The sequence below is a fragment of the Macadamia integrifolia genome, chromosome 9 (genome assembly GCF_013358625.1).
Source record: "Macadamia integrifolia cultivar HAES 741 chromosome 9, SCU_Mint_v3, whole genome shotgun sequence".
Classification (NCBI taxonomy): Eukaryota; Viridiplantae; Streptophyta; class Magnoliopsida; order Proteales; family Proteaceae; genus Macadamia; species Macadamia integrifolia.
The window spans coordinates 25,080,874-25,107,148 of NC_056565.1; the positions used below are offsets into that span (position 1 = coordinate 25,080,874).

A 26,275-nucleotide genomic window follows, 5' to 3' on the forward strand; every position below is an offset into this window, starting at 1 on the left:
ATTTAAAGCTCTCAGTCTTCAGGATTATATTAAGAATGATTGGTGTTGATGAATATCTCAATTTTTTTAATGCACAAGGACACAAATGGCAAAAAAATAGGTTAAACCAGTGCCAACGCCACCAACCTGACCCGGCTTGGCTTGATCAAGGTCAATAAGGGTCAGGTTGTGCTGAGTAAAAGACATTGTTTAACCAAATTACTAAAAATAGGTAAGTAGGTGAGAAAAGGCACGATTTTGGATAGTTTTGTAATACCAATCTTTCTTTAGAGTAATTTGGTTAAGCAAAATAGTGAGTGAGTAATTTGGAAAATAAAAACTCAATTTGGAGTTTCAAATTATTTTTGAAATCCTTTTAGTTTTTAAAAATTATCCAAATGTGTCACACTTTAAATATATCCAAAAAAAAAAAAAAAAAAAAAAAAAAAAAAAAAGACGCCTTTTATGTAACTTTAACCTTATTATTGCTACCCCCAGTTTCTTCTCTTATGGTATGGTATAAAACAAGTTAATTACCCAATATTCAGAAGATTCTTTCCCTGAGCCCACGTGTTTCTATAGGTCTTACTATAACAAGTTTATCTAAAAATATACATATCTATTTTTTTTCCACCACGACGTGCAGATAGTGTCATTACTCATCACCCTGTCATTACTCATCAACCTGCTTCTATTTATCTAGATATGATCCAAGCGGGTTCAAGTGCTTGAAGAGCGTTTCTACTGAAAGAATTACCACTTTTAACACTTTATTCTTTTTTTGCCCTTTTGGTGGAACCAATAGCACTTTATTCACTAAACTAATACTGCCCTTAAAGTCGTGCTCTGTATTGAAATTTTGATTGCAAACCAAATTGTCAGCATTAACGATTGACCAAATATCAAGAACTTTGGGGTCGTGAAGCTTTTATAGAGATGATAAACGATTTCCATCTTAATTGATTATAAGATGACCACTAAGTCATGAGCAGTCAACTAAGTCCAAGCAAGAGAGCATGGGTAGCCCCTTTAACCTCCATCTGACGGTTCCCAACACCAATTGCTGCACCTGCTCAAAGACATACTACAATGAAGCACTCACTTGGCTTCTCTCAGGTAAGAGAGAGACTCCAAGGGGCCACTACCCAGATGCTACAGAGGAGTCCCCTTTTATGAAAGCTTCACAAAAACAAAGCAAGTTCAGTATGATGCATATATTCTTTGGATTGGCATTAGCTCAAAATTGAATCTGTAAACATATGATCCTTCATGCCTACCTTGGTTTTGTTTTAATAACTTCTGTATGTATTTATCTCTACGCGAAATTCCAATTGATCTATAGCCTATAATCAGGCTGTCTGGGTAATTAAACCAATCTCATACTGAGAATGAATCCTCATATGACAATACATGAAGACTCCTAACATGGTCGACACAAGTATAATAGTAGGCACAGGAACGACTACCACAATCATCGTCTTATGTTTATTATGTTTCTTGTAATTCATCGATGAAGAAGTGTTGCCATTGCAAGGTTCCAAACCTTGTAAACTTTCACAACAAAGACCTGGGTTACCTGCCGATGCATTGGCTAGCTAGAATGCCTCAACATCCGGAAGCAGACACTCAAGATTGTTATATGACATATCAACAGACTGAAGACTTTCAGACCTTACAGGGAAGCGGATATCAAAACAGGGAGTCTGGTGTAAGAAAGATTCAGATTTTCTAGTGATCTTGAGCTTCAATGCAGTGATGATGCCTCTCCAATGAACAATTTTCACTGTCTAGGAGATACAGAAAGTTGATTAAGTTACCAAGCTGGAAAGGGCTTGTCCCATTTAATTCATGACTGAGTTCTAAGAAAGATTTTGTCAGTCCCTGAGTTCCTCTGGTATTGGCGCAGTGAGATTGTTCGCCAATCAGTCCAAAATTTGCAGGCTTGATAGCCTCCAAATCTCTGTTGGTATCTTCCCAGAGAGCCTATTGTTACTCAAATTAAACTTGTATAGAAACAAAGATGAGTTGAAGATATCAGCTGGAATCTTCTCTGTTAGCCGATTTAAAGGCTGAGGTCATGCAGAAACTCCTGCTTCCAAATATTTGATGGAACCAAGCCTGAATCTATTAGAGAGAGAGAGGGAGAGAGAGACTACCATTAGCTACAAAGAGGAGACCCAATTTTTGCAAGTGGGTTATCAACGAACGCAAGGTTCCCTGCAGCCGGTTTCTGCTTAAATCAAGAATCTGCATGTTTTCCATGTTACCAATTTCATGGAGAAGGATTCTCCTGACATGGTTATTGGCAAAATTTAGAATGATAAGCCTGGATAAATTTCCTACACTAGGAGGGATGGGACCAGTGATGAAGTTATTAGCTAGGTAAAATTCTGTTAAATTGAACAAGTTTCTAATCCCAAAATGTATTAGACCTGATAATTGATTCTCAAACAGTAATAGGATCCTGAGCATACGAAGTGCTCCAATTTCAGGAGGTATGGATCCTGAGAGACCATTGATTTGGAGATACAAAGAGATGAGTTGTGTCTAACTAGAGAGGAAATATGCATGGATTACTCCAGATAACTCATTCCTAGACATTCCAAGCTCAGAAATCCAGGATTGTGAGGCCATGTACAAGGCAAGAGACCTGAAAAGTTGTTTATTGACAATTGAGGAACTTAAGATTAAAAAAAAAAAAAAAAAAAGGTTAGCATTTCCAAGATATCAAGGATTCTGAGGTTGGCAGGAGGCCAACTTCAATGGGTATTATCCCATCCAGCAGGGTCTTGAAGCTCAGTTAAGTTTTTCAGTTCAGCTGGAATTGATCCTCAAACTGATTATCAGTCAGGTTAAGGAATTGGAGATTCTTGAGAATAATCACTATTCCAGTGGTATCAGACCCTCGATAAGATTCTCTGACAAGTCCAGAAAAACAAGCTTTGGGAATTGAAAGATGAATGTTGGGACCTCTGACCCAGATTGTTGAGACTAAGGTGAGTTGTTTATGCTATAATTCCATGCATTTAAACCGAACTGGGCCTGGATTCTCTAGATAGTTACCACCTGAATTGAGAAGCCATACCTTTTGAAGATTGCTAAGCTGATATGGAATTGGTTCCATGGGAGAGTTGTTAGCAAGCCAAAGCATACGGAGTTCCTATAGGTTTCTGACCTCCCAAGAGATTGCAAAGGTGAACTTGTTGCTACCAATATCAAGAAAAGTGAGTTTACTACGAGCCAAAATCTCGATTGGGATTACACCAAGAAGGTTGTTGAGGATGACATGGATGAAGGTGAGATTGGGGAAGGCATCAAAGTCCAACTGGCCAAGGGTGCCATCAAGGCCTGAAGTGGCCAGGTCTATCCCAGCAATTCTATCTTCTTCGTTGCATTGAATTCCAGTCCAGTTGCAAGGACTACTGCTGCCATTGGTGAGAGACCACAAAGCGAGAGAATGAGAGATTTAGCCGTTTTGTCATTTCAGTAAATCTTGAACTTCTCTCTCTGCAGCGGTTTCTGGGAAACCCCAAGACGGAATGAGAAAGAGAAGCATGGTCTTTGGTGCTTTTCCCATGGTAGCAACTGTAATGAGCTGAAACAATGAATTCTTGCCTCCATCTCTCTATCTGGACTATAAAAGAGGAAGAGAAAGAGAGAAGATAAGAGAGCCCTGCGTGAAAAAAGTGGAAGTTAGTTCACTTGAAATTCTTAAGATCATAATTTACAAATAATATTCTGTTGCCTGCATTGGAAACTTGGTCTGCTCCTTTCAATGTAGACAGAGAGAAACAAAGAAATGCTTATCTCCATTTTAATTGCTTTTATGGGGGGTCATTGCAGTTGGCCATGAACAATTAAATAGGCCTAAAAAATGTTTTTTTGACTTGTGAAGAGTTCCCCATGGGAGAAAGACTTTTTAATTTATAGCATTCCATAGACACCAAACCTTAGTAACCTGTATGTGGGCTCTAAGAGTTTGGATATCCTCCTCGGTTCCCCTAGTTTGGCCAGTCATCAGCCACCACACTACCTGATTATGATATCCACTTAGCATTGAATGAGGGAACCAGGCCAGGTTCCCCTTGGTTCTATAACCTGGTAAGGGAACCTCCAAGGATCATTGGAGCCTTAGGAAAAGCAACCATCTAAAGCACTAAATTGCATGAATATCAAATAAACTTGGATATTGTAATTGACAGCAAACCCAGGATCCTAAACGTCTATAATCTGACTTTGATTGCCCAAGGCTACAGCAGATCAATGGGGATACTAAAGAAACTGAAAGTTTTATGACAATAATAATTCACCAACTTTTATATGTTCTTGGTTTATCTAGATTTTTTCTCTTTCGGATATTCTAGATCTTCAAGTGCTTCCAAATTAAACTAAAAAAAAAAGAGGAAGTCTAACTAGTGTTTTCCTTCTTATCCAAAAAGAAAAGGATCACCATGTAGCAAATAACTGGACTGGGATCCTCTCAATTAAATGAGATGAAATGCCATATACAACAAAATGAACAAATAGAACCTCAGGTCCCCAGCCATTGTAGTGCAGTTCAAGCATAAGTTTCAGATTCTAGGGGTTTACCTAGGATGGCCATAAAGCAAAACTGAACAATTCAAATTACACACTATGTGCTTTGATGAATTTCTTTCTTCATGATTTCTGATTTTGTGGAAGATCAAAAACATTTGGATCACATGGATTTCAGCCAATATTCTGACCATGAGGTAGTCCATTTCCTTTAAGGTGCTCCAAATTATATGGCATGCGTCAGGCAGAGAGGTCCAACCACTCCTCAACCTATTAGACGGTTTCCTAGGTAAGGCTGAGTAGTTCTGCCCCCCCCCCCCCCAAAAAAAAAAAAAGGCTCACACATGCGAAGCCTGTGCATGGATCGCTAGGTAAAGCAAGCCTATATAGTCTCTTTTTTTTTTTTTTTTTTTTGGGGTGGGGGGGGGGGTGGAGCAGGGTCACCAGTCATGTTAGTATCCTTCAGAAAGACTCTTTGAATGTTGTAAAAGGAAGAGAAGAATAAAAAAGTGGCATTCATAATTACAGCAGTTCAGTTCATGGAGGCCTCACTTATATTTAAATCTGAGTAAGACACTTTTTTTTTTTTTTTGGGAGTTAAAATTTATAAGGGGGCAAATAGGGTGCAAAATCAATTTTGAATAAGACTGCAAACTGGAAGATCTTTCCGTGACAAACTACAACTCAATCTTATCCCAACTAAATGGGGTCAGCTACATGGATTCAATAAAAAATGAAAAAAGAAAGTAAAAGCAATAGCAAATGGACAGGAGAACACCCAAACAAAATAACAATAGAAAAAAGCATGTGAACCTCTGTTCTTTATTGGGCTGTCAAGATATTTTCCTTCTGGATATGTAATGCTTCACTATAATTTAAATTATGAGAGCAAACCCCTCTTCCCCCCCCCCCCACACACACACACACACACACACACACACACACACACACACACACACAAAAGAAATATAGAAGACAATTTTATGCACAAAATACAGCCTGAGCTGACTAAATATATTTGCTGAGGTTAGAGAACCTGGTCCTTCTCTAAATTTTATTTTGGTCAATTGCCTGTCATCCCAAGACTAGGCTTCATTGAAATTTCAATCAAATCTGACTATATTACCTAGAATCTTGGCTTCCCGCTTCATACGACCTTCAGAATGATTATTCTCATCTCTTTGGACAAATATCTCTCGGCTAAAAATGCTGTGCAGAATGCTCTTTTGTTTTTCATTTTAGTGGACTTGAAATATTACATTAACTCCTCGTTAGTTCTAAAGAAAATTACCACTGGCTGCCTTCTCAGCAAAATGTGGAGTTCCATTGCTAATCAAATCCCAGTTAACCAAAAGATTGACCTATCTATCAAAACCACAATTTTGAAGGACAGCCAGTCTACCAGCAAGGAGAATGGCTGCCTCCAAAAAAAAAAAAATGATCGAGGAGATGTCTGTTTAGGGCCAGCAAAATATAATCAGGTTTGCAGGGTGCAATGCTACAACCACATGTGAGCTAACACACAAAGGGGAAACAATTTCCTTAACCTAAGTGAAGAAATGCAGTAAAAATGTGGGCAGCTGCTACTGAACATTTCACCAGTTGGATGAGAAGCAGGAGTAGTTTTAACTTAACAATTCAAAGCTAAATAGCACCATTCTCATGCCCATTTCTGATAACTTTCTTGTGCAGATAACCACCATGCAAACCTTGTCAGCTTCTCATTAAAAAAGAACCTTGCATTTAGCTTTTCAATCATCTTCCTAACACTAAAAAGACAACTAACTAAAAGAAATGTAAACCAAATGAGCACACAGTTTGCAATACTAAAAGAACCAATTAGTGGCATATGGTTTGCACTTGGCACAGAGTTCTCAACACTATATTGGAAAACGAAAAGAACCAAAAGTTCAACTCAAAAAAAGATTCGAGTGTGAATTGTTTTTATAAATGCAATAACATTCAATTAAGCAGGTAGAAGTCCAAATCAAAAGAATGGATCTGCAACCACCTCAATGGGGCTCTAGATTCATCTACTAATTAATTGCTATGACGTTATGTGTCTGACATGGTAGTGGGAAATGGTCTAAAACCAAACACACCCAATCTCAGATCTCCATGGTCATCTCCGAAAACACTTCCACAGCTCCAAATTCCCAAAGACAATAGCAAAATTCAAGCAGTTCCACCTCCTTCCTCCATCTGATACAACTAGTCAGATGTTTTCCAATGACTCAGTTAGTTTACCATCCCAATTTCGCATCTTGTACACTAAATCAGGAACTTTGTCCTCATACTTATTCACATACTTCTCCAAGAAATTTTCCTCAGACATATTCCATGCTGTAACAAGAGTTGGATGCACTTTTGAAATCAACCCTTTTGACACCAAAATCTTCCAAACCTCAAATCTAGGGATAATCCTTTCTTTAAAGCTGAACATTAGAAGCTTTGGATGTTTTGAAACAAATTCAGCATTCCAATTGAGCACATTTGCAAAGAAATTCATTCCTTGCTTCATCTTCTTCTCTGAGCATGCCATGTAGGCAGGATGCTTTCTAAAGGCAGCAAAAATTTGCCGTTCAGACCAACCAAAATCCTTCAACAACTTGATCTTTGCCTCCCAAGTAGATTTGCTCATCGAACCCAAGATGTGAATTCCAATGGTAAACATTCCTGACTCAGGTTTGAAGCCCAACCCCTTGAGGGTCTCAACTTTTTCTTTCAAGTGATCGGGCTTCAATATCAAATTCCCTGGCTGAGTCATCATCAAGTAAGCAATTCTTGAGTCCGGCACATTTTGATTCCTCAGGAAATCAATGTTGGGCTGCAATCTTTCCCCAGGATTGATTGAAAGTACCCATCTTGAGCGTTTCAATGTTTTCAACATATTCTCACCCGTTCCAACAAAGCTTGTAATGACCTTAAGACTGGGAACTATCTGGGTTCTTAGGCTTCTTACTAAGATAGCTGGATTTGAAGCAATCACTTTTGCAAGTTCCGGACCCGATAGACCCAAATCTTGGAATGGCTTTAACTTGGGCTTGAGGGTTTTATCCACAGAAGAAAATAACAATAGGGGCTTCAAGGAGATTAGCCTTGCGATGTGGGTTCTTGAAAAACCAATGCATTCAAAGAACTTGAGCACAGAATCCGGTTTCTCTGAAGTGTGGAATCTGCCATGGACTTTTTTGGCCACAGAAACGGCAGTTTCTGGGGATAACCCACATGAGTTTATAAGGTAATCCACAACCTGAGATGGCTCGATTCTGGATTCAGAGATGTTTGAAAAAGATTTGGGAAATAGGTTTTCAAGGACACAGAGATGCGCTCTTGCATCTCTGCTCACAAAATGGAGCAGCTTTATAACAGAAAAAGAAGGCATCAGTAAACAAATTACCTAAAATTTGTCGAGCGGGTTTTTGTTGCTCATCAACTGCTTCTTTGCATCCATGAATCGGACATTTTTCGATAGCTTTACGTAAAAAGCCCTTGATAAACCCTAGAGAAAGGAATGAGGGAGGACCGGAGAACATATAACGGGGAGGAAGTACGGGGACCTGCAACTCGAGTAAATGTGTTAATTGGTTCGGTTTCGATTTAAACGGTTCGGTTCGATTTGATTCACATATATTTTGACTTAAACCATAACTACACCATTTACTAAATAGTTGTACTTTCTGAAACCGCAACCATTTAGTAAACGGTTTCGGTTTCGGTTTCGGTTTCCATGGTTTTTAAATGATTTCGGTTTCATGGTATTAAACGGTTTCACTTTCGATTTATTCCATACGGTTTCTTAACGGTTAGCAATCTGTTTGCTAGTTTATTCACATGTTTACTAAAATTTTGCTTTTGGTGGCAAATGATTCAATCTTGAGAATGTAAAATGCAACAATTATGTTTTGTTAAAACAACCAAACAAAATAAAATATTTTGATAGAAAATAATCTCAAGCGCATCTAATAAGTCAGTAAGTAATGGTTACAACAGGAATTTTCTTCTTCTCCCCCTCTTCCCAAATAATGTGTTATAATATTAAAAAATATATATTTAATATGTCATGGTATAAGCCAAAATTGCATTTTTATCAGTATGCATTCTACTTAGTGTGTTAGATTAATTTAATCAGCATTTCAAACAATGAGCAAACTACCTTTAGAATTACTTGCAGGCTTGCAACACTCAATATTTGAATCAAATAAGATACTAATGATATTTTCCAACCACCTTATTTAATCTTTAAACGGGTTAATCGGATCGATTTTGATGGTTTAAACTGATCAGTCTTCAAGGTTTTAATTTGGTTTAAAACCACGAGTTAAATGACTCGGTTCAGTTTCAACCCGTTTAGCTAATCAACCCGAAACTTGAAACCATAACCGAACCATTTACTAAGCGGTTTTACAGTTTCGGTGTAAATGGCTCGATTCGGTTTCAAATTCACATCCTTAACTGTATTGTGGGAAATTCGGTTCAACTGGTAGATACGATCATTCTAAAAAACGGAACGGAACAGTCAGTATCAGTTGGATCGGAAAGGTATCGGCCTTGTTTCATTCTGATTTCATTCCCATTCCACATGTATGGTTCAAGGGTAAAACCATAATAAATTTTTTTTTTAAAAATTAAATAGTGTAAATCTTTTCAATATGATCTAATTGAATCCGTTCAAGAACAGTATCTGTAAGGTATCGACCTTGACCATTCCCATGACTGCTCCCGAGTTTTAGAACCTTCGATACGATGGTTTGACCTGAATGCCTGAATCGACTTAACCCTTTACTTTTCATGACGTACCTAATAGTGAAGAAAACAAGTGAAAATTGAAACTCATACCATACTACTTATGTCACACCCCGTTCAGACAGAACTGGACCGGTGACCGAGTTAACTCCGATTAACCCAAACCTGCCAGGATCATCTGATACAGTACCCAACCACAGCATACACACATCTAAGATAAACGTTCGAAAGTTCAGCGGAAGACTTAATTACCTATAAATACCCCCAATATACTTGATACCCAAATTGTAGTATATAGATAAATACATATGGGCCCGCAGGCATGATATTTACACAAAAAGAATAACAATTCATGTATCAAGTACAGAAAAAGGGGTCATCAAAAGAATAAAAAAGTAAAACTCTGTACGGCGTCAATACTGCGGTCCTGCAGCACAGCCCTCGCACGTGCAATCTGTACCATGCTCATACTCCCTGGGGACCTACCAATCCTCATCGGGAAACTCAACTGTGGGGCCTGACCCTTGATCTTCAGGCGGGTGACCTACAAAATCATCTAAAAGAGATGTACACGTGGGATGAGCTCACTAGCTTAGTAAGTGAAAAGAAGGATCACACAACAATCCACACAATAATCACATCCTTATGCACTATATGCTATGCAATGCATTTTAAATCTCATCTACCTAAACAACATTACTAAGTCTTTGGTTTGGTGCTACTACAACCACAGTGCATGTATGCCCCGGGTACGAGCCGCGAACTCCATCCAGCGATATGCCCATAGGGTCAAACCATAAGGCATAAGAGCACCCAATTTGAAGTGGGCAAGCAGGATTAGCTTTGTACTTTGTCATGGCATAAGTTCAGAAGTCACATTAGTTGCAAATGAAGCTCAGAACGAACTTCAAGCCAGACTATCAACATTTGTGAATCTACTTGTGAAAGCTCAGATTAGCCCACACAATCCAGAAAATTTAGTCCAATTTGCACAAATCATTTGTTGTCCAGCTGACTTGATCCCAATTCAGGCAAAATATTTGTGCAGTTAACAGTTTGAATTAAACATAGGGAGTTTCAGGGTAATGCAAAGATTCTATTTTTACCAGAGCAGACCATCATGATCCAGAAACATAATCTTAACTAAAACCACAACCACATAGACAAAGGGTCCAAATTGCACATTCATTTCTCAACTCTATTGCCGAGTCTATTTTGACATTACAAAGATACCAATAAAAATAATGGTATTCATTCAACCAATCAAGCACAAAAAAAAATTAACGAAAGAACTTAATAAACTCAAACAGATGGCTTATCAAATACTCTACAATGATCAGCCATTCCAATTTCTACATACACCAAAATTTGGGCCCTACATTTCCCCTCAGCAACAGAAACAAAAAGGGACCTGTACCTTTTGGCACCTTGGTAGTTGAGAAGGTACCCTGTTTATCAAATGGCATAATATGATACCAAGACAAATGCATGATTGTAGTGACAACACTATCAAGAATGCAAACAGTTCTCTGTACAAGAATTCTGTACAAACAGTAATGTAAGGCTGAGTTGGACAAGTCAACCAAGCTCACAACTGCAGGATTTTTGTAATCAAAGAACAACCATAACCAGCCCAATCATCAGAATACGAGAGACCAGGAAAGAACACAAGCAGGCGTATCTATTGATCTCAGAAAATAGAACAGATTAGGTCAAAATATCCAATCGGGCAGAACTGTGGGTGATTTGTGTAGCAGACCAACCAGTGGTCTGATGGGGCCCAAACTGAGATCTAACCACATTCAGATGGGGCCTAACACTCGACTAAAAGATGGGGGTAATCAGGTGGTTCAAAGCCCTTGAATCAGGGATGGATTGGGGAACAAGAAAGAGAGTTTCAGAACTGCAAAATAGAAAGTATTGCAGATCAGTAGTGTGGTTTACCTGGAATGAACTGAGATGGGATTTGATACCTTGGGGTGCTTGAAAACAGTAAAGATAATAAAGTAGAAGAGCACCTCTTGGGCTTCCCACCGCAGAGAGTCAACTGGATTAAACACTAGTTCCATCAGCCTGGTTCAAACACAAGACAAATTCCAACAAGGAGAACCAGCAGCAGAAGCAGCAACCATGGTTTAATTCTTTCAGCTTTAGAAGCCTCCTCTTCTTTATTTATAAAGTTAATGGGGGAGGGAATTACAAAATAAAAGGTTCCTCAAAAGGAAACCTTAATTTAGTCTCCTATACAATACTTATTAAAAACTGAAATTAGGAACTAACTGAAATTAGAAACTAGCTGAAAAAGGAAACTAACTATTTGACTCAACTAATAACTTAACTCCTAAGAAATAACAAAAACTAATAACTTAAATTGAACACAACTAAAAAAAGAAACTAATGAAAAAGGAAACAAACTAGATAATCCCGTATACAACCATAATACCCCTAGTTTAGGCCCATAAAATTACACTCAAAACACATAGGATCAAAGGCCCAACATGTATGGAACCCAACCCTAGGCTTATTCTTAATAAAATAAGCTTATTTCGGTGACGAATCTGCATCAAACAGTTACGTAAGCTACCCAATTACTGGATAGAATTAGCATTGTTACCAAAACCATTGCATGATCTCCTTGACAAAATGCAATGTCAATTTTGGAACTAAAAGAATGAAGGAAGGTCAACAAAAATTGTGACTCAAATCATGGAATGACACTAGTGTATACAAAGCCCAAGGAGGGTTGGATTTCAAACACCAAAACAAAGCTCTCTTGTTGAGATTAGGCTGAAGGTTCTCAAAAATCCCAAAGTTTCTTTAGTTAAAGCAGGTCCCAATATTTTCTTAGGGAAAATCACCTAACCTCCTTGATTAAAGTGAGGAAGCTAAGCTGCCTTTTCTAGTTGTAATATTAAACAAAAATATTCAAAATAAAAAGTATAGCAACAAATTGATTTCCAGGATTAAAAAAAAAAATCCACTAAAAGAAAACAAGCTGTATGGAGTCACACGAAAGGTGCAGAAAACTCACCATTGGCAACCATTAGATTAAGTATACACCTGTTAAGAGATGTAGAGGCCCTAAGCTTTAATTTTTTTTTTTTTTTGCTAACAACAGGTATCCAGGATGAAGGCCTGACTAGTCCCGTGAGCCCATACGGACCCCACAACCGCATGGACTTGGTCATACTGGGGTTGAATGAGAACCATTCAACTTTCACCTAGAGGCCCTAAGCTGTATTTATGAAACTTCATATTTTAATATGTTTGTGCTCGAGTGACTAATTGGAGGATGAAATTCCATCTTTCCTACATTAAAACCAAGTTAAAGAAGGTCCCAAAATTTCCTTAGAGAAAAAGATGTGGTAGCTGATATTGCATGCTCAAAAAAAGGCATTGGAGGAGGCTTAAAACCCAGTTAAATTAGACTTGATTTTTTGGGGTTAATCACATTTCAGTAGAAGTAACAAATACTACAAGGAAGAACATCTGCCCATCCCACTGGGGAAATGAATCCCTTCACCCAAAGACAAGCAACGGCAGCAATCTTATGGATAGGAGACATGTCGTTAAGAAAGAGAAATCTAAACAAGAAGAAATCACACTATGACATAATATCTTAAGTTAAATTGGATTTGTTGCTTGGGATACTCAGCTATAAGAACCTCACACCAGGCAGAGTAATGAAAAGATACAACACAGATCAGAATGGTTACCTAGAGGGGAGATTTACCTAGTGATCAGCAGTTGCAGGTATGTAAAGCAGGATAAAGAATCTGCAGTGGGTTGTTGACTTCATTCGGTTCTGCACAATGTGAGAACAGAACCACCTCTTCCACTGTTGCCTCCTATGATGAGTCACCAAGAAAGGGAGGAAATGAAAAGAAGTGATGGTTTGCAGAGTGGGGGGGATATGCGGGAAACGGAAGGGAGAGGGATACGGAAAGGTAGGGTTTGCAGATAGGGAAACGAAAGGGAGGGAAGAGGAAGAGTCGTGCTTGGGAGTTTCGCTTCAGTTTGCGAGGAATGAAAAGAGAATTTTCTTCATTAAAAAGAACAAAGATGGTGGAATGTTTTATAGGCAGTAAATAAACCAACGCTATTGATAAAATAAATCATCTCATTCGCTATCAACTCTTAGGAATGGTAGAACATTACCATTCTAAAAGTTAGGTATTAGAAGCATTTTTGTAGTTACCACTTCTAAATGTTCTACTTTAGACCTTTGAAGCAGTTTTTAGGTACCATGTCTAAAGCTTTTCTTTAGAGACTGTTTCTAGTTACTGCTTCTATAGCTCTAATACCCGTCTTTCTTGTAGTGACTGCAAGAATTCAATTGTGTGGTGTCTGTTCTTGTCTATATTTTAAATCTTTGTTAACCTATGTTTGCTTTGAAAAGAAAAAATATATAAAATACAGAATCGAGGATAGGTCATAGGTCCCAACATATTTACTCACCAGTCACCGCGCTCCCATTGAAAGTTCATCCTATATATCCAAGTGAACAAGATATTCCTATAAGAACCAAGAAATCTGGATCAGCTTCACCAGTGGGTCTGGAAGCAAGACTCCGAGTTTCTTGCCACTTTGAAGTGGTACTGTTTGATCTGATGAGAACCGTTTATGGTGACTACGCATCATATTTCCTCCCTATGTGAATGGTTAAACTTCTTTCTTCATTGATGGCTTTTTCCCTTTGGCACTTTTTTTAAAGAGATGTGAGTGCCTAGTTTTTCCTTGTGATACTTCAAATTACCAATAGTCTCCACAGGCGCAAATTCCATTTACGAATCGATGATATCTGTTGACATCCCGAACTACGATCTCCCTTTCTATCACCCTACTAAAATACTTGAAAGCCTCATGACAATCTCGACAGATCCTTAAATTCTTCACCACCCTCAAAGGCTTCCCTGGTGGAGCAGCTCCACTAATCAACCCAAATGCCACTGCCAACTTCTCACTATGATACCAAAGTGCCTCTCTCTTCTCTGCTGCTTCAACCTCATGCAACATTGCATCTGACACCTCCACATACCCCAATTTCCGAATCTCCTCCAACAAATCTGTAAGCTTGGCGTATATCTCCATTGTCCTCTCATGCCTCCTATCGCCCGCTAGGAACACATGAACTTCGCCGCGCACTTCGATCCAGCTCTGTCCACCTTCCTTCCTCACCCTTCTATCTTTCATCTGCTTCCTCACTTGCGCCACCTCCTCCCATCTCCCTGCTGCAGCATGCACATTTGCAAGAATAGCATATGCTGAGTCATCTTGTGGATCAAGCTCCAATAATCGCTGGCCTACCACCCAAGCGATGTCAGCTGCACAATGAACTGCACAAGATGATAACAGGGTTCGCCAAACTGCGGCATCAGGCTTAAATGGCATTGTCATGGCAAGGTGCTTGGCCTCCTCTAGCTGGCCTGCACGGGCCATTGCACCCACTACACATGTATAATGCTCAATCCCTGGTTCCAACCCATAATCCAATTTCATGGCATTCAGCCATTTCCGCACTTCATGCACCGAACCAGCATTGCTACATGCAGTAAGGATGGCAAGAAAACTGTAATCATCGGCAACAAACCTGTGATTTGCCATCTTAGAAAACAACTCAAGCACTGATTGCTTATCCCCCTGCTGTGCATAACCAGCCATCATCGCGTTCCACCCAACAATATTCACATCAGGAAATAGCCCACTAAAGACACTGTGCGCATCCGAAACAAGACCCGATTTTCCATACCCATCAACTAAGGCAGTCCCAACAACAACATTCAAATTAAGCCCAGTAACAACCGCATGAGCATGAATTATCCTGCATTGCTCAAGCGCAGCAACCTCTGACGCAGCACGGAGAGCACCAGACACACTATACATAGTGGACCCAACACCAGCAGATCTCATGTCAACAAAGAGTGACAACGCATCCGAGGATCGGGAATTCTGTGCGAGGCCAACAATGACGGCCGCATAACAAACTTCATCTCTGTCAGGGATTCTGTCAAACACCTTTCTTGCTTCTACGGGGAGACGACATCTAGAGTACAAGTGGATGAGAGCAGAGCCGGAGAAAGGAAGGTGGGCGAGGGAGAGCTTGAGGGAGAGGGAGTGAAGCTGTAGACCGAAAGACATGTGAGGTAGTGAAGCACATGTCTTGAAGAGGGTAGCCAAGGTGCGCTGGTTGGGTAATGTAGGGTGACGAAGCATGGAGATGAAATGGCGGAGAGCGAGGTGGGTGTTGGCGTAGGCAGAGATGAGAGCCGTCCATGAGACGATGTTAGGTGATGGGATTTGCCAGAAGAGACGAACAGCGTGGGAGAGGAGATTTGATTGGGAGTAGAGAGTGATGAGGTTGTTCAACACTGAAGTCGTGCCGGTGATGGCAGTTTTGATGGCGTGGGCGTGGAAGAGACGTAGATCCGCGGAGGCGGGTTTCGGTTGAGGCACTGTGTTTCCCTCGCCCATGTTAAGAGTGGGAGTATACCTGTCGTTGCATAGCAGCAGCTCAATGTTGAAGGCACATAAGCTGTTTCGTACTTTCGTTCATCGTGGTTGTGATCTACCGGACCGAAACCGAACCATCCCTTATTGGTTTGGTTTTAGATTTCACCGTTGTGTGCTGGTATCTTTGAATGGCTAGGAATGATCTGATTTTTAATCCCAAAGATTGGACTTTGTGATGGAAGTTTCTACCAAAGCCCAAGAAGCAAACCTTCATTGAGTTCTGGTCTTACCCCAGGTCATCGTCTTCAATGTGATGTGAGCTTCCTTCTCCACCATCTTCAACTGCAATCATGGATTCGACCTCTCCCGGTTTTATTAAGGTCAGTACAGATGTTACCTTTCCCCTTGATGCCTCTTGTGGTGGTCGTGGGGTTATCATTCGAAATTATTTAGGCGCACAATATCCTTTGAAGGTGTTCTTGTGAGAAAAACTTGTGCTCTTAGATGTGGCTTTTAGAGTGTTGTGATGGAGGATTTCCTTACATTATTATGGAGTAGGATAATGCCTCTCTTATAAATGCAATTTATAGACAATCCTCTCCTCCCCCATTGACATTTTTGGTGTTGTCTTTGATATCAAGTTAGAATGTAATTTCTCCTTTATCCCTGAGGAAGCAAACGATGTCGCTCATTCCCTAGCTCGAAAGGTCAGGATGTAAGATATATTGGCCACTTTCCACTCCTTGGCTTCTAGATCTTTGTAATCAGGATGCCTTGAGCTCCTCATGCCTTTTTTTGCAATAAAATTTCCCCTTACCAGAAGGAAAAAAAAAAAAGATTTCATCCATTAACACACTCAAATTGATTTAGCCCGATCAAAATTGAACCCAACTAATCAATCGACATTCCCTTATCGCAGACTCTTCGAAAATGAGAGAACAATCCAGTGCACGAGGCTCCCGCTACTACAGGGTCTAGATTCTAAAAACCATAACCCTTCTTTGCAGGAGAGGTTGTTTCCAAAAGACTCTTCAAAAATAAAATTATAAAAAATTAGTTGTAGCTCAGAATCACTTCTATGGAATAAAAATTGTGTCAAATAGGTCCATTATTACCTGGATCTAAATTAAATCAAGTGAAAAATCCTGGACGAAGGACTTGCTTAGGCAAGGAAATTGCTTTTACTCAGCTGAACTTGACAGTAGCTTTTAGGTTTTATACAAGGACACTAGCTCTTCAACAATGCTAGCATAAAAGGTGGTGCAGGAATCTAATGCAAAATGATATGTTGGAGGAGCTGCAAAATGGTGTCACAGCAATCATATCTGTATATATATATTCCAGAATGTTCAGAGATAAATCGTATTCGCACATGTTTTTACAGTGAATTTTTTGAAGTACTGTTGAAATCTAAGTCCGTTTAATACCCATACGTATTTATTTTTTGCTTTAGTCATTTTGTTTTTTACATCTACCAAAAAAAAATATTGTCTTTTACTTACCATGCTCTGGAGTCTGGACTACACACCAAGATGTTTAATAGGAAAAATGTGATTTTGTAAAACTGTCCATTTTATATCTAAAGAATGGTCTAGATTCTGGAATGGTCATGTATCAAATTTCAAGATAAAACAACTATATATTAGAGCCGTTTGGTTGTCAATGACACATGTATTGGGTATTCTATGGGGGTAAGAGTTTGGCCCTGACAATCCGAACCCGACCTGGCCCGCCCTAAACCCGAACAAGGCTTGGCCCAAGTTTTTTGACCCTGAGGGCAGGTTAGGGTTGAAAAACCCCAACCTTGGGTCAGGGTTGAGGCCTCAACTCGGCCCATCCCGACCCAACCCCACCCAAGATTTAACCCCGAATTTTATATGAGAATTTAGGGCTCCTATTGGTATTTCATTTTTCTATAATTTTTTAATGTGTAGGATATGAATGGCAAAAACAAGTCAATCAAGGATAATCCAACCATTGCAAAAGTCAGAGTCAACCCAATCCAACCCGGCCCTGATAGATTCAATTAGGGTTGGGTCAGGTTGGGTTGGTATTAACCTGGCAAAGTTGGGCCTAAACATGAACCCAACAAATGACAGGGTTGGGTTGGGCTTAGGTTGAATTTTGAGGACCTAGGGTGGGGTTAGGATTTTAAGAAACCTGACCATGTTTCACCTCTATCTAAACCTAGAAAGTGGTAGAGTTGTAACGGTCTTTTCTTTTCAACAATGAAGGAAATGGGGGAAGCATATATATACAAGGGGTCTTGTCTCAGTGTTGACATGCAACAAACATCCATTAGCCTTTGTGTAACTTCAGAGACTCCAAAGACCATAACCATCTTGTAGAGGTTTTTCGACAACTAGAAGGAGAAACAAAAATTGAACAAATCAGATGGCAAATGTGGGTCAGGTTCTCATACGAGAATGGTTCTCGTACGATCTAATCCACACACATGGAATCCATCGTAAGACTTTTTTTGTGTGTATTCCATGTGGATCATTCTTGTATGAGAACCTCATCCACCCTCATCCTTGAGGAGGTATTTATCTTCTCTCCTTTTGCACTAGACTTATTGCGATATGATTTTTTGCTTTCTTTTTTATTTTGAGATGTTTACTTTTTATTAAAAATCATAGATTAAGTGTGACAAAAAGTGAATTACAATGACACATAGATGGTTTAGTTATAACTTTCTACTAACCAATCCCGACCCTCACTTGATCAAGCTGCATAGGGAGCGCAACAATGAGGAGCAATGGAACTGTTTCATACATAAGAAGCAGAAATGTTATTTCATATGTGTGTATCTATATGTGGGAGAGAGAGAGAGGGTACTAGTGTATCCTATGCAATTGGCTCGGAAATTTTTTTGTTCCTTATTTTTAGATAAAAAGAAGCCTAGAAGATAGTGTGGCCTTGCACCCACACACAAAGGAGGGCGAAATGACAGCCCCACCCCTCTTGAAAGGCTAAAAATCTCACTGCTATTGATACTTTTGAACACTCCCATTGATCCTGCATTGACGCAAAGGCCACACTACCTTTTCGGCGAATAACCCTCTCCCATTACCCCCAAGAGAGAAGTAAATGGGCCTCCTCCCAATTACATATATCCAAGACATAAAAGACGGACATAGTGAAGAAATCTAGCTGCTTCTACCATAGCTCATTGGCCTGTTGATGGGCCAGCGATTATTGGAGAAATCTCAAGACTCCATTCCAAAGCTGCTTGGCCTGCTGATGGGCTTAAAGGAGCTTTCCCAATTGAGTACATGTGGATTTTCTCTTGGTGATTTGCCTAGTTGGTCTATTATGATTCCCAGAACTTTTTAGTTTTTACTTGAAGTATTGTGTTCCACTTCAACAAAAAGTTTAATAGTTCAATTTTACAAGTATCTCACAAGGAGTTAAATAACTTTTTTCTTTTCTAACTATGGGTGTCCAGATATTTGGCATCACCAGTCCCGTGGGTCCATATTGACCTGATCACAACTATATAGACCAGGTCATATCGCGGGTGAATGAAAACCATTCAATTTTCACTGGAAGTAGTGAAGAGCTCTAACCACCTCCATGTCAGTGGCCCCAAGGAGGTAAGAGGAGTCGAACTCAAAATCACACGCTTCCTGAGACAAAGATCCTTTGCCAACTTGGTTACCCCCTTGGGGTTATTTTCCAGGTTTACTTTTCTTCCATGATAAAAAAACAAATCCAATGTCCCAAACTGTGACAATGAGATCAGGGAATTAAGAGAAGAAACATCCAATATCAGCCAGAATTCCTCTATGGTTAAGGAGCAATTGTAGGCTGAAACTTTAGAGTTTACAAAGGAGTTTGCCGAGCTGAAGCCGAAGTTCAAGGGGTTGAGAATCAAGGGGGCCAATCTATGGAAGAAGAGATGGAGGGCTTTAAGGCGGGCATTGCATAGAAGGGAGATCATGTGGAAGAATTAAACAAGGGCAATTACTATCACTCTCCTATACTTGGCCTCTATGAACTAAAACTCCCTTATCTTAAATTTTTTTCTAGTACTTCCATACATTTAAACTTTTACATCTCCTTCTCCCTTGCTATTTTAAAATGCACAAATTACCCCTCATTTTCACCAATTAAACGATTTATTTCTCTTCCCCTTTCTTATCATTTTCTCTCTCCTCGTCCTCCTCCTGGTATTATGGCATTACTCCCGTCCACTTAAGACAACATTGCCCACCAAGCCATGGGAGAGACAACGCCTTTAATGAAGTCTCCGAAGAAGGTGTGATAGTTGTGGATGTCGAGGAAAAAATGTAAAGAAATGTATAAAGGTAAGGAGGAGACATTGTTTAAGTCATTTTTGTAATACATCGAAAGGTCTGAAACACATTTTAGGTAATATGGTAATTTTCACTAGGGAAAAAGAATCCTAAAAGGCAGCATGACCCTTATGCCCAGACACATGGAAAGGAAAAATGATCACCTTGCCCCCTATGGAATACAAAAATTCCACCATTGATGCTACCGCATGCACTCCCATTAGCCAGTGTGTTGGTGCAGAAGCCACACTACCTCTTAGGGAACTCTCACCCTTTTTCCAAAAAAAAATTGGGGAAAGAAAAAAAAAAGGCTCCCTGATTGTGCAACTCCTTTGTCCAGATACAGAGGGTGACGAAATGATGCCCCTACCCTTATGAAATTCAAAAAATCTGTATTCCTTTGATGCGCATGTGCACCCCCTCATTTACCCTAGACTGGCGCAACGGTGCACAATTAGGGGGCATTCATTCCTCCCAAGAAACTATTAAGTATCACAAATCAATGGGCAGGTTAAAACTGGCCAGGATTTAACTAGCCCATGGTGCCACTCCTATACTGAACCATTCCTCTACTACCCTTAAACGGCCTATAATTATTATAAGAGACAAATCTCTCTGAATCTGAGGTGTTCCTAACACCACACATGGGATTTTTAATTATTTTTATTCTTTTTCTAAAAATATAAATAAAAAAATACCCATATGTCTAAACTTAGAAAACTCCTCATGTTCAAATAGCACTTTCTTGTTATCATATTTAGCCAATAATAATCATAGAATCAGATTGACTTTTGACCTTAGAGATCACCATATAAAACGTTGAATGGGTAGAATACAATTCCCTCCATGTGCCCCACAAATCTCAGATGATGCGCATATAAAAAATGATCAATTCGATTTAAAAATCCATCCACCGATCTCATATATAATCCCCAAAATTATTTAGTTTATAATCATTTCAACACTTAAGAGAAACTTCAAAAACAAGAATACATAAGCTTGCCATGTGAAAGAACACATATCTCAATGATACATAAATATGAACACAAATTGTTTACAAGGAAAAACCTAAGAGAAAGGTTGTATGTGGTGGCAACCCTTTTCTTCTTTGATAGCCACCAATGGCCAACCATGTTATGTGTGTGGCCTAGGAAATTGACCTATAGATGCATGCCAACTCATCTCCAACCTCAAACCCTAAAACTCCAGTTGGGCTTTCTTAAAAAGAATGTTTTGCAAGTGTTTAAATTAAACCCCTTATTAAAAAATGGATATAACAATCTATGATTCAGTTGATTAGACTTACAAAAGTGTTATGATAATCACATCTTTGATATAATTCTCACACTAATCATGTTGTGAAGCAAGATCATTCCTCTACCAAAAAAAAAAAAGAAGCAAGACCACTCCAATTTTGTTGCCTTGTACATAAAGAAGAATGAATATTAATAATATTGAGAGAGAGAGAGAGAACCACAGCTGCTAAGAATCAGAAGGAAGCTCCAAAGGAAAGAAGAAGCATTTTTCAGAAGAGGTAACAGGGAAAAGACAGAAAAGACAGAGAGCCACATGGCAATGAAAAAAACAGCCAAAAACCGTCTCTCTTCTTCCCATCCTCCCCCATTGAAGAAGACAAAAATCTATCATCTTTTCACAACCAGCTTAACCCTAGTCCCAAATGCTTCTCTTCCCAACAATTTCATCCCCAACTTTACAACAAAAAGAAAACCTACTATGTTTTATGTTTTGCCCATCTCTTCTCTCCTCTTTCTCACCACAATTTTCGTTCACTCAAACAAAAACTAATTTTCTCCAAGTAAAACAATTAGACCATCTCCAAAATCCATCAATTCCTCTCAATAATCTGCAAAGAATCACACAATTTCCAAAACAGAACATGAGAAGACATGAAAAGGAAAATTAATGAAAGAAACCCATCAAATCCCAACTCACCATCATGTTTCTTCTTCAAAGATCTAATGAACATCAAGCATATGACTAGAAATCCCAAGGCTGCTGCCCCTCCCACAACAATTGCTATAGTCTTCCCTGTATTTTGCCCTATACCTACATCATTCCAAACCATTAAAGATCCAATCAAACTAGGTAAAAACAGAGACCTTGAATGACATTTACCTGAAGAAGATTTCCTTGAGCCCCCATTTGGTCGGTAACTATAGCTTATAAAGCACATCTGAAGATAAACTTGACCAGAGGTGGAGCTTCCACATTCAGCTTGAGCATTCTGCACAGCAGCTTGCACGCATTTCCCACAATCTGCAGACCCCAAATCCCCTTCACACTGAGCCAACACATACACGGATTGATAACTCGTAGTGTAGAATCCATTATTGCTCGCCACACCACTTTCAAGAACTGAAAATGCCGTGTCTCTCAACTGCACAAAGCCGCTCCCTGAAGCCTGTGAAGAACTACATGTCTTGTAGAGCAACTGCAAACCAGAAATATCGGGAAACCCAGAAACCTCATAGAGCATGTAACAACCGTAGAGTTGAATCCGTGCGGCCACGGAATTTCCGCAAAGGCGATTCGCCATTGCAGGGAGCTTGCTCACGCAGTTGTAACAATCATTGTTACTGAGATCTCCTCTGCATTGAAAGAGACCATAAATGGTGAGTAGGCTTCCACCTGTGCTTGTTTTGAAGAAGGCCTCTTGGGAGGCTTGAGCTGTGAGAGAAGAGAAAAGCGCAGAGAGGGATTGGGAATAACTGGGGTCGGAGAATGACTGACTTGAACAACCCTTGTAAACAAAAGTAGTGATATCTGAAGCGGTTTTGACAGATGGGAGGAACTCAAAACCTGCTAAGAGGAACAGAGTGAAGGAGAGAAGGCAAAAGGGTTTTGCGATAAAACCCATTTGCAGGTGGCTTCGATCAAATCATTGCTGGTTTCTTGAGTGATTTGGCGAGTTGGGTTTTGATTAGAAATGAGGGAATTTTAATGGGTTCAATTTCTGAGTTTTCTTGAAGGGGGATCTCAGCTCTGTGACTGGTTTTCTTTCTGGCTGGCCTACCTCTGTCTAACTTTGAAGATACAGAGATTGGTTTCTTTTTCCTATAAAGTTGTTGTAATTATATATATTAATGGAGAAGTATTAAAGAAATCTTATTCATAGAAATGCTTAATTTATATTTTAATTTCCTTTTTTGGAGAATGAGAACAACAGTACCAGTCCATGAAATTATTTAAGAAACAGAGGAAATATTCTCCTAGCAAGTAAAGTGTGGTAGAAGGAATCTGATTTGGTGGGAGGGAAGTGAAATCAGAGGTGTTTGACCAAAGGAGCTTTATTACTTGATTAGGGTTTGAATTTGAAACTCCTGACTTCAGACTTCAGACTTCAGACTTCAGAATTGTGAATTGGTGGAATGGAGTTTGGATTTTAGAATGATAGTTGGGTAGATCTTTAGGTTATAAGAAATAGGTGTAAGTCTTGTGAGTGCCATTGAATCTTTAAAGAGTGGTGAAGAGGTGGAGGAAGTGGAGTGGTATTGGAAGGAAATATGCATTTATTTTTGGGAAGAATTTATTGTAAATTTTTGGATGCTTTATTGTCTGCCCGTTAATGGTGTGAGTTGAGAAATAATAATAAGAGTAAACGTAACAGATTCATTGAATGGATTGGCAAGGTTTTATATCTGTAGATATACATATACTAAAGTGTATTTTCATTAGAGGACCTCCACTAGAGTCTAGAAAGCTTTTCTATTAAGGTTTATCCTTTGAATCACATGAATTTATTTGATCAAAACAAATTCTTTGATGCCACTTTGGATTAACCACATATTAAGTTTTGAGTTTTGAAACCTATATCAAATATGGGGGAATGTTTCCTGTGGCCTGTTGGTGACAGTTGTTGTATGTACACTAAGGCCAGTGGGAGTACATGAGAAAACATCCACAGAAATGTCATTTTTCATTTCTTGAAGGTTAAGTCAGTCATTATGCCCTCATATGTTTGGCACAAGGACCACACTCCCCCACATAACCCTTTTTCCCATCAAATGTATAAGACACTATCTTAGGATAGATAAAATGTTTTATATACAGTATATACATACACAGTTATACACTTATATGGAAGAGGGATTTAGGTCCTCTCTAGCACCGATGAGAGCTCAACATATATCCAGCGCCTGGCAGCCCTTGGGGTACATGCCCAAGTACTGAGGTGTGTGCCTAGGGTGTTCCAACCATCAGATGTGGCTAGGTTCTCTCCAACGTAGGAGAGGATCAGAATCCATGGGAGAGAAAGGGAATCATAAAAAATGATCATATACATTCACGATCGTGCATAAGAACTAAATTTAAATTAAATATTAAATTTTATAATTTTTTAGGGGTTGATTGAAGCTCTCACCAAGTTGAACTTTTTCTTAATAATATTATAAGTCTGTATATCTCCACATTGGGGAAATCAGATCCCACTGAAACACACCAATTTTTAAGCCCTAGTGGAACGGTCACATGGTAGGTATTAGGGCTATCAAGTAAAATAATAAATTGGTTTTTGGGGGGAAGGATATGAGGAAAATTGCTATTGTTTATAATATATACCCTTTTTTGCTTTGCTTTTACCAAGAAAAGGCTGTGCTTATCAGAGGGAAAAACACATTTAAATAAGCTAACTCCTACCAAAGCATAGAATGATGATGTGGATGGTAATATCCTCATGTGTATTGTCATGCATCTCCATCAAAGTTCATACATGCCTACGCTATTGTTCACTATTCAACTGTTCTAAATTTGCAAATCTTAAATTTACTACTTCACAAATTTTAATCATATAAAAAAAAAAAAAAAACTTCTTGGGAATTACACGTCTAAAAAATTTGGATCTCATCCAATTTGCCATGTGATAGATATCAAGGTGGGTCATTATAGAATGTTTTACCCTTATTTTAAAAAGGTGTATCTATAGATGGTAACCATATAGTTTTTTACCTTATAAAACGATGTGTCAATTATATAGTGAAGATGACCCATTATATGATATATATATATATATATATATATATTGAGACAAGATGTGCGAAAGAGGAGAGTAGCAAAAACTTTTATGCAAAAAACCTAACACAAAAAATCCCCATGTGAGAAGAACAAAACTTTATAATAATTCTCTACCATGCAAAAGAGGAGAGTAGCAACGATAAGATAAGACAAGATGTGCCATAGCTGATTTTTCGAGGGAAGAACAGCTTCGTAAGCAATGTGTTGAGAGGCCATGGTAATTTTTTAGTTACTTTACTCTCTATGTTCTCCTTCTATCAACTTGAATAAAAGTGCACACTTGAGCTATAACTCAGCAATATGGCACTGCTTAGTTGAGAGCGTATCCGAGTGTTGGTCAATGGATCAATTCTCTTGAAGTGCATCTTAGGTATTAACATGCACCACTAATTGTTATGTATTTTCCAAGAAATGTGGCCTACCCTTGTAAGACACTTGCACCTAAAAATACTAATAATAATAATAATAAGTGAATGAAAATGCAATGGAGCTCTTCGTTTCATAGAAGGCAAAGTGAAGGGAGTCATTGGGACTTGGGGACATGATACGGTAACTCATTTGGTGTTTCCATGATTGCTGAAAATCAATTAGATAATAAGAAAACCATGTCAACGGCCCAAAGAGAGAACCAAATTCAAGTTGAAGCTTAGATGAATTGATTTTAAATGCAGATGGTTCTAAAACTAGATGAAGAGTTAGGTTTATGTGTAATTAATTTTGATTTATATATAAGCCCTATAGCAGAGTAAATATATGTTTATTTCTCTTTTTATTATAAAACAATCGTATTAGACACATATTAAATACGAATCATATTATTATTGTATGTATTTTATTACATCGGATTTTTTTTTTTGTTAACTTAATGTCCAACAACCCCTCCCAAGCGTTTTATTTTGGATAAACTTTTGGCCAAGTGGCACCCAAACGATTTTGGGTTGGTCTAATGGGCTTTGTGGGCCAATTGGTCTCTAAGAGACTCAAGTTTGTTTATTAGGCTCCATGGTACAGTTCTTGGAAGTAGTAGTATTAGGCCCATTAAATTTTCCTGTAATTGATGTTTTATGGGGAATGCTGACCATGGTCAAAGGAAAAATGATAGGATCAGCCGATTTAGATTGGACCCGCGATTTCAGGTCATTTTAGTAGAGTCTAGACTCTAGATCAATTTTTTAGAATTGGTCGCTATCGATTTGAATTCGATCCTTATTATATATCATACTATCATACCATTA

At 38.9% G+C, this 26,275-nt stretch overlaps 3 protein-coding genes across 5 annotated transcripts; all 3 read right to left on the bottom strand.

Annotated features, from left to right (window-relative positions):
• Positions 1-821: 821 nt before the first annotated feature.
• Positions 822-16,100, bottom strand: LOC122089187 (pentatricopeptide repeat-containing protein At4g33170-like). 3 transcript variants are annotated; one of them, XM_042658710.1, is made up of 3 exons: positions 13,720-16,100; positions 3,065-3,652; positions 822-1,158 (listed from the first exon to the last, which is right to left on the bottom strand). In XM_042658710.1, the coding sequence occupies exon 1, from the start codon at positions 15,730-15,732 to the stop codon at positions 14,014-14,016; it is 1,719 nt and encodes a 572-aa protein (XP_042514644.1). In that variant the 5' UTR covers positions 15,733-16,100; the 3' UTR covers positions 822-1,158; positions 3,065-3,652; positions 13,720-14,013. The 3 variants fall into 3 exon arrangements, 2 of the variants coding, with proteins under 2 accessions (XP_042514644.1, XP_042514645.1); XM_042658711.1 differs by lacking the exon at positions 822-1,158 and adding an exon at positions 2,058-2,629; XR_006143259.1 differs by lacking the exons at positions 822-1,158; positions 13,720-16,100 and adding an exon at positions 7,916-8,091 and having other exon boundaries at positions 3,167-3,652.
• On the bottom strand, positions 6,425-7,921 carry LOC122089188. The gene has a single exon (XM_042658712.1). The coding sequence runs from the start codon at positions 7,898-7,900 to the stop codon at positions 6,731-6,733; it is 1,170 nt and encodes a 389-aa protein (XP_042514646.1). The 5' UTR covers positions 7,901-7,921; the 3' UTR covers positions 6,425-6,730.
• Positions 16,101-21,438: 5,338 nt separating the features above from the next.
• Positions 21,439-23,112, bottom strand: LOC122088617 (plasmodesmata-located protein 2-like). The gene is made up of 3 exons (XM_042657931.1): positions 22,146-23,112; positions 21,963-22,076; positions 21,439-21,873 (listed from the first exon to the last, which is right to left on the bottom strand). Exons 1-3 carry the CDS (start codon positions 22,885-22,887, stop codon positions 21,866-21,868), a joined length of 864 nt encoding a protein of 287 aa, XP_042513865.1. The 5' UTR covers positions 22,888-23,112; the 3' UTR covers positions 21,439-21,865.
• Between the last annotated feature and the right edge of the window lie 3,163 nt (positions 23,113-26,275).

Excerpts from the sequence above, each read along its gene's own strand:
- LOC122089187 (XM_042658710.1), bottom strand. The coding sequence starts at position 15,732 with ATGGGCGAGGGAAACACAGTGCCTCAACCGAAACCCGCCTCCGCGGAT.
- LOC122089188 (XM_042658712.1), bottom strand. The coding sequence starts at position 7,900 with ATGCCTTCTTTTTCTGTTATAAAGCTGCTCCATTTTGTGAGCAGAGAT.
- LOC122088617 (XM_042657931.1), bottom strand. The coding sequence starts at position 22,887 with ATGGGTTTTATCGCAAAACCCTTTTGCCTTCTCTCCTTCACTCTGTTC. Across the intron at positions 22,077-22,145 it reads CTCAAGGAAATCTTCTTCAG|GTATAGGGCAAAATACAGGG; the intron begins GTAAATGTCATT and ends GGAATGATGTAG.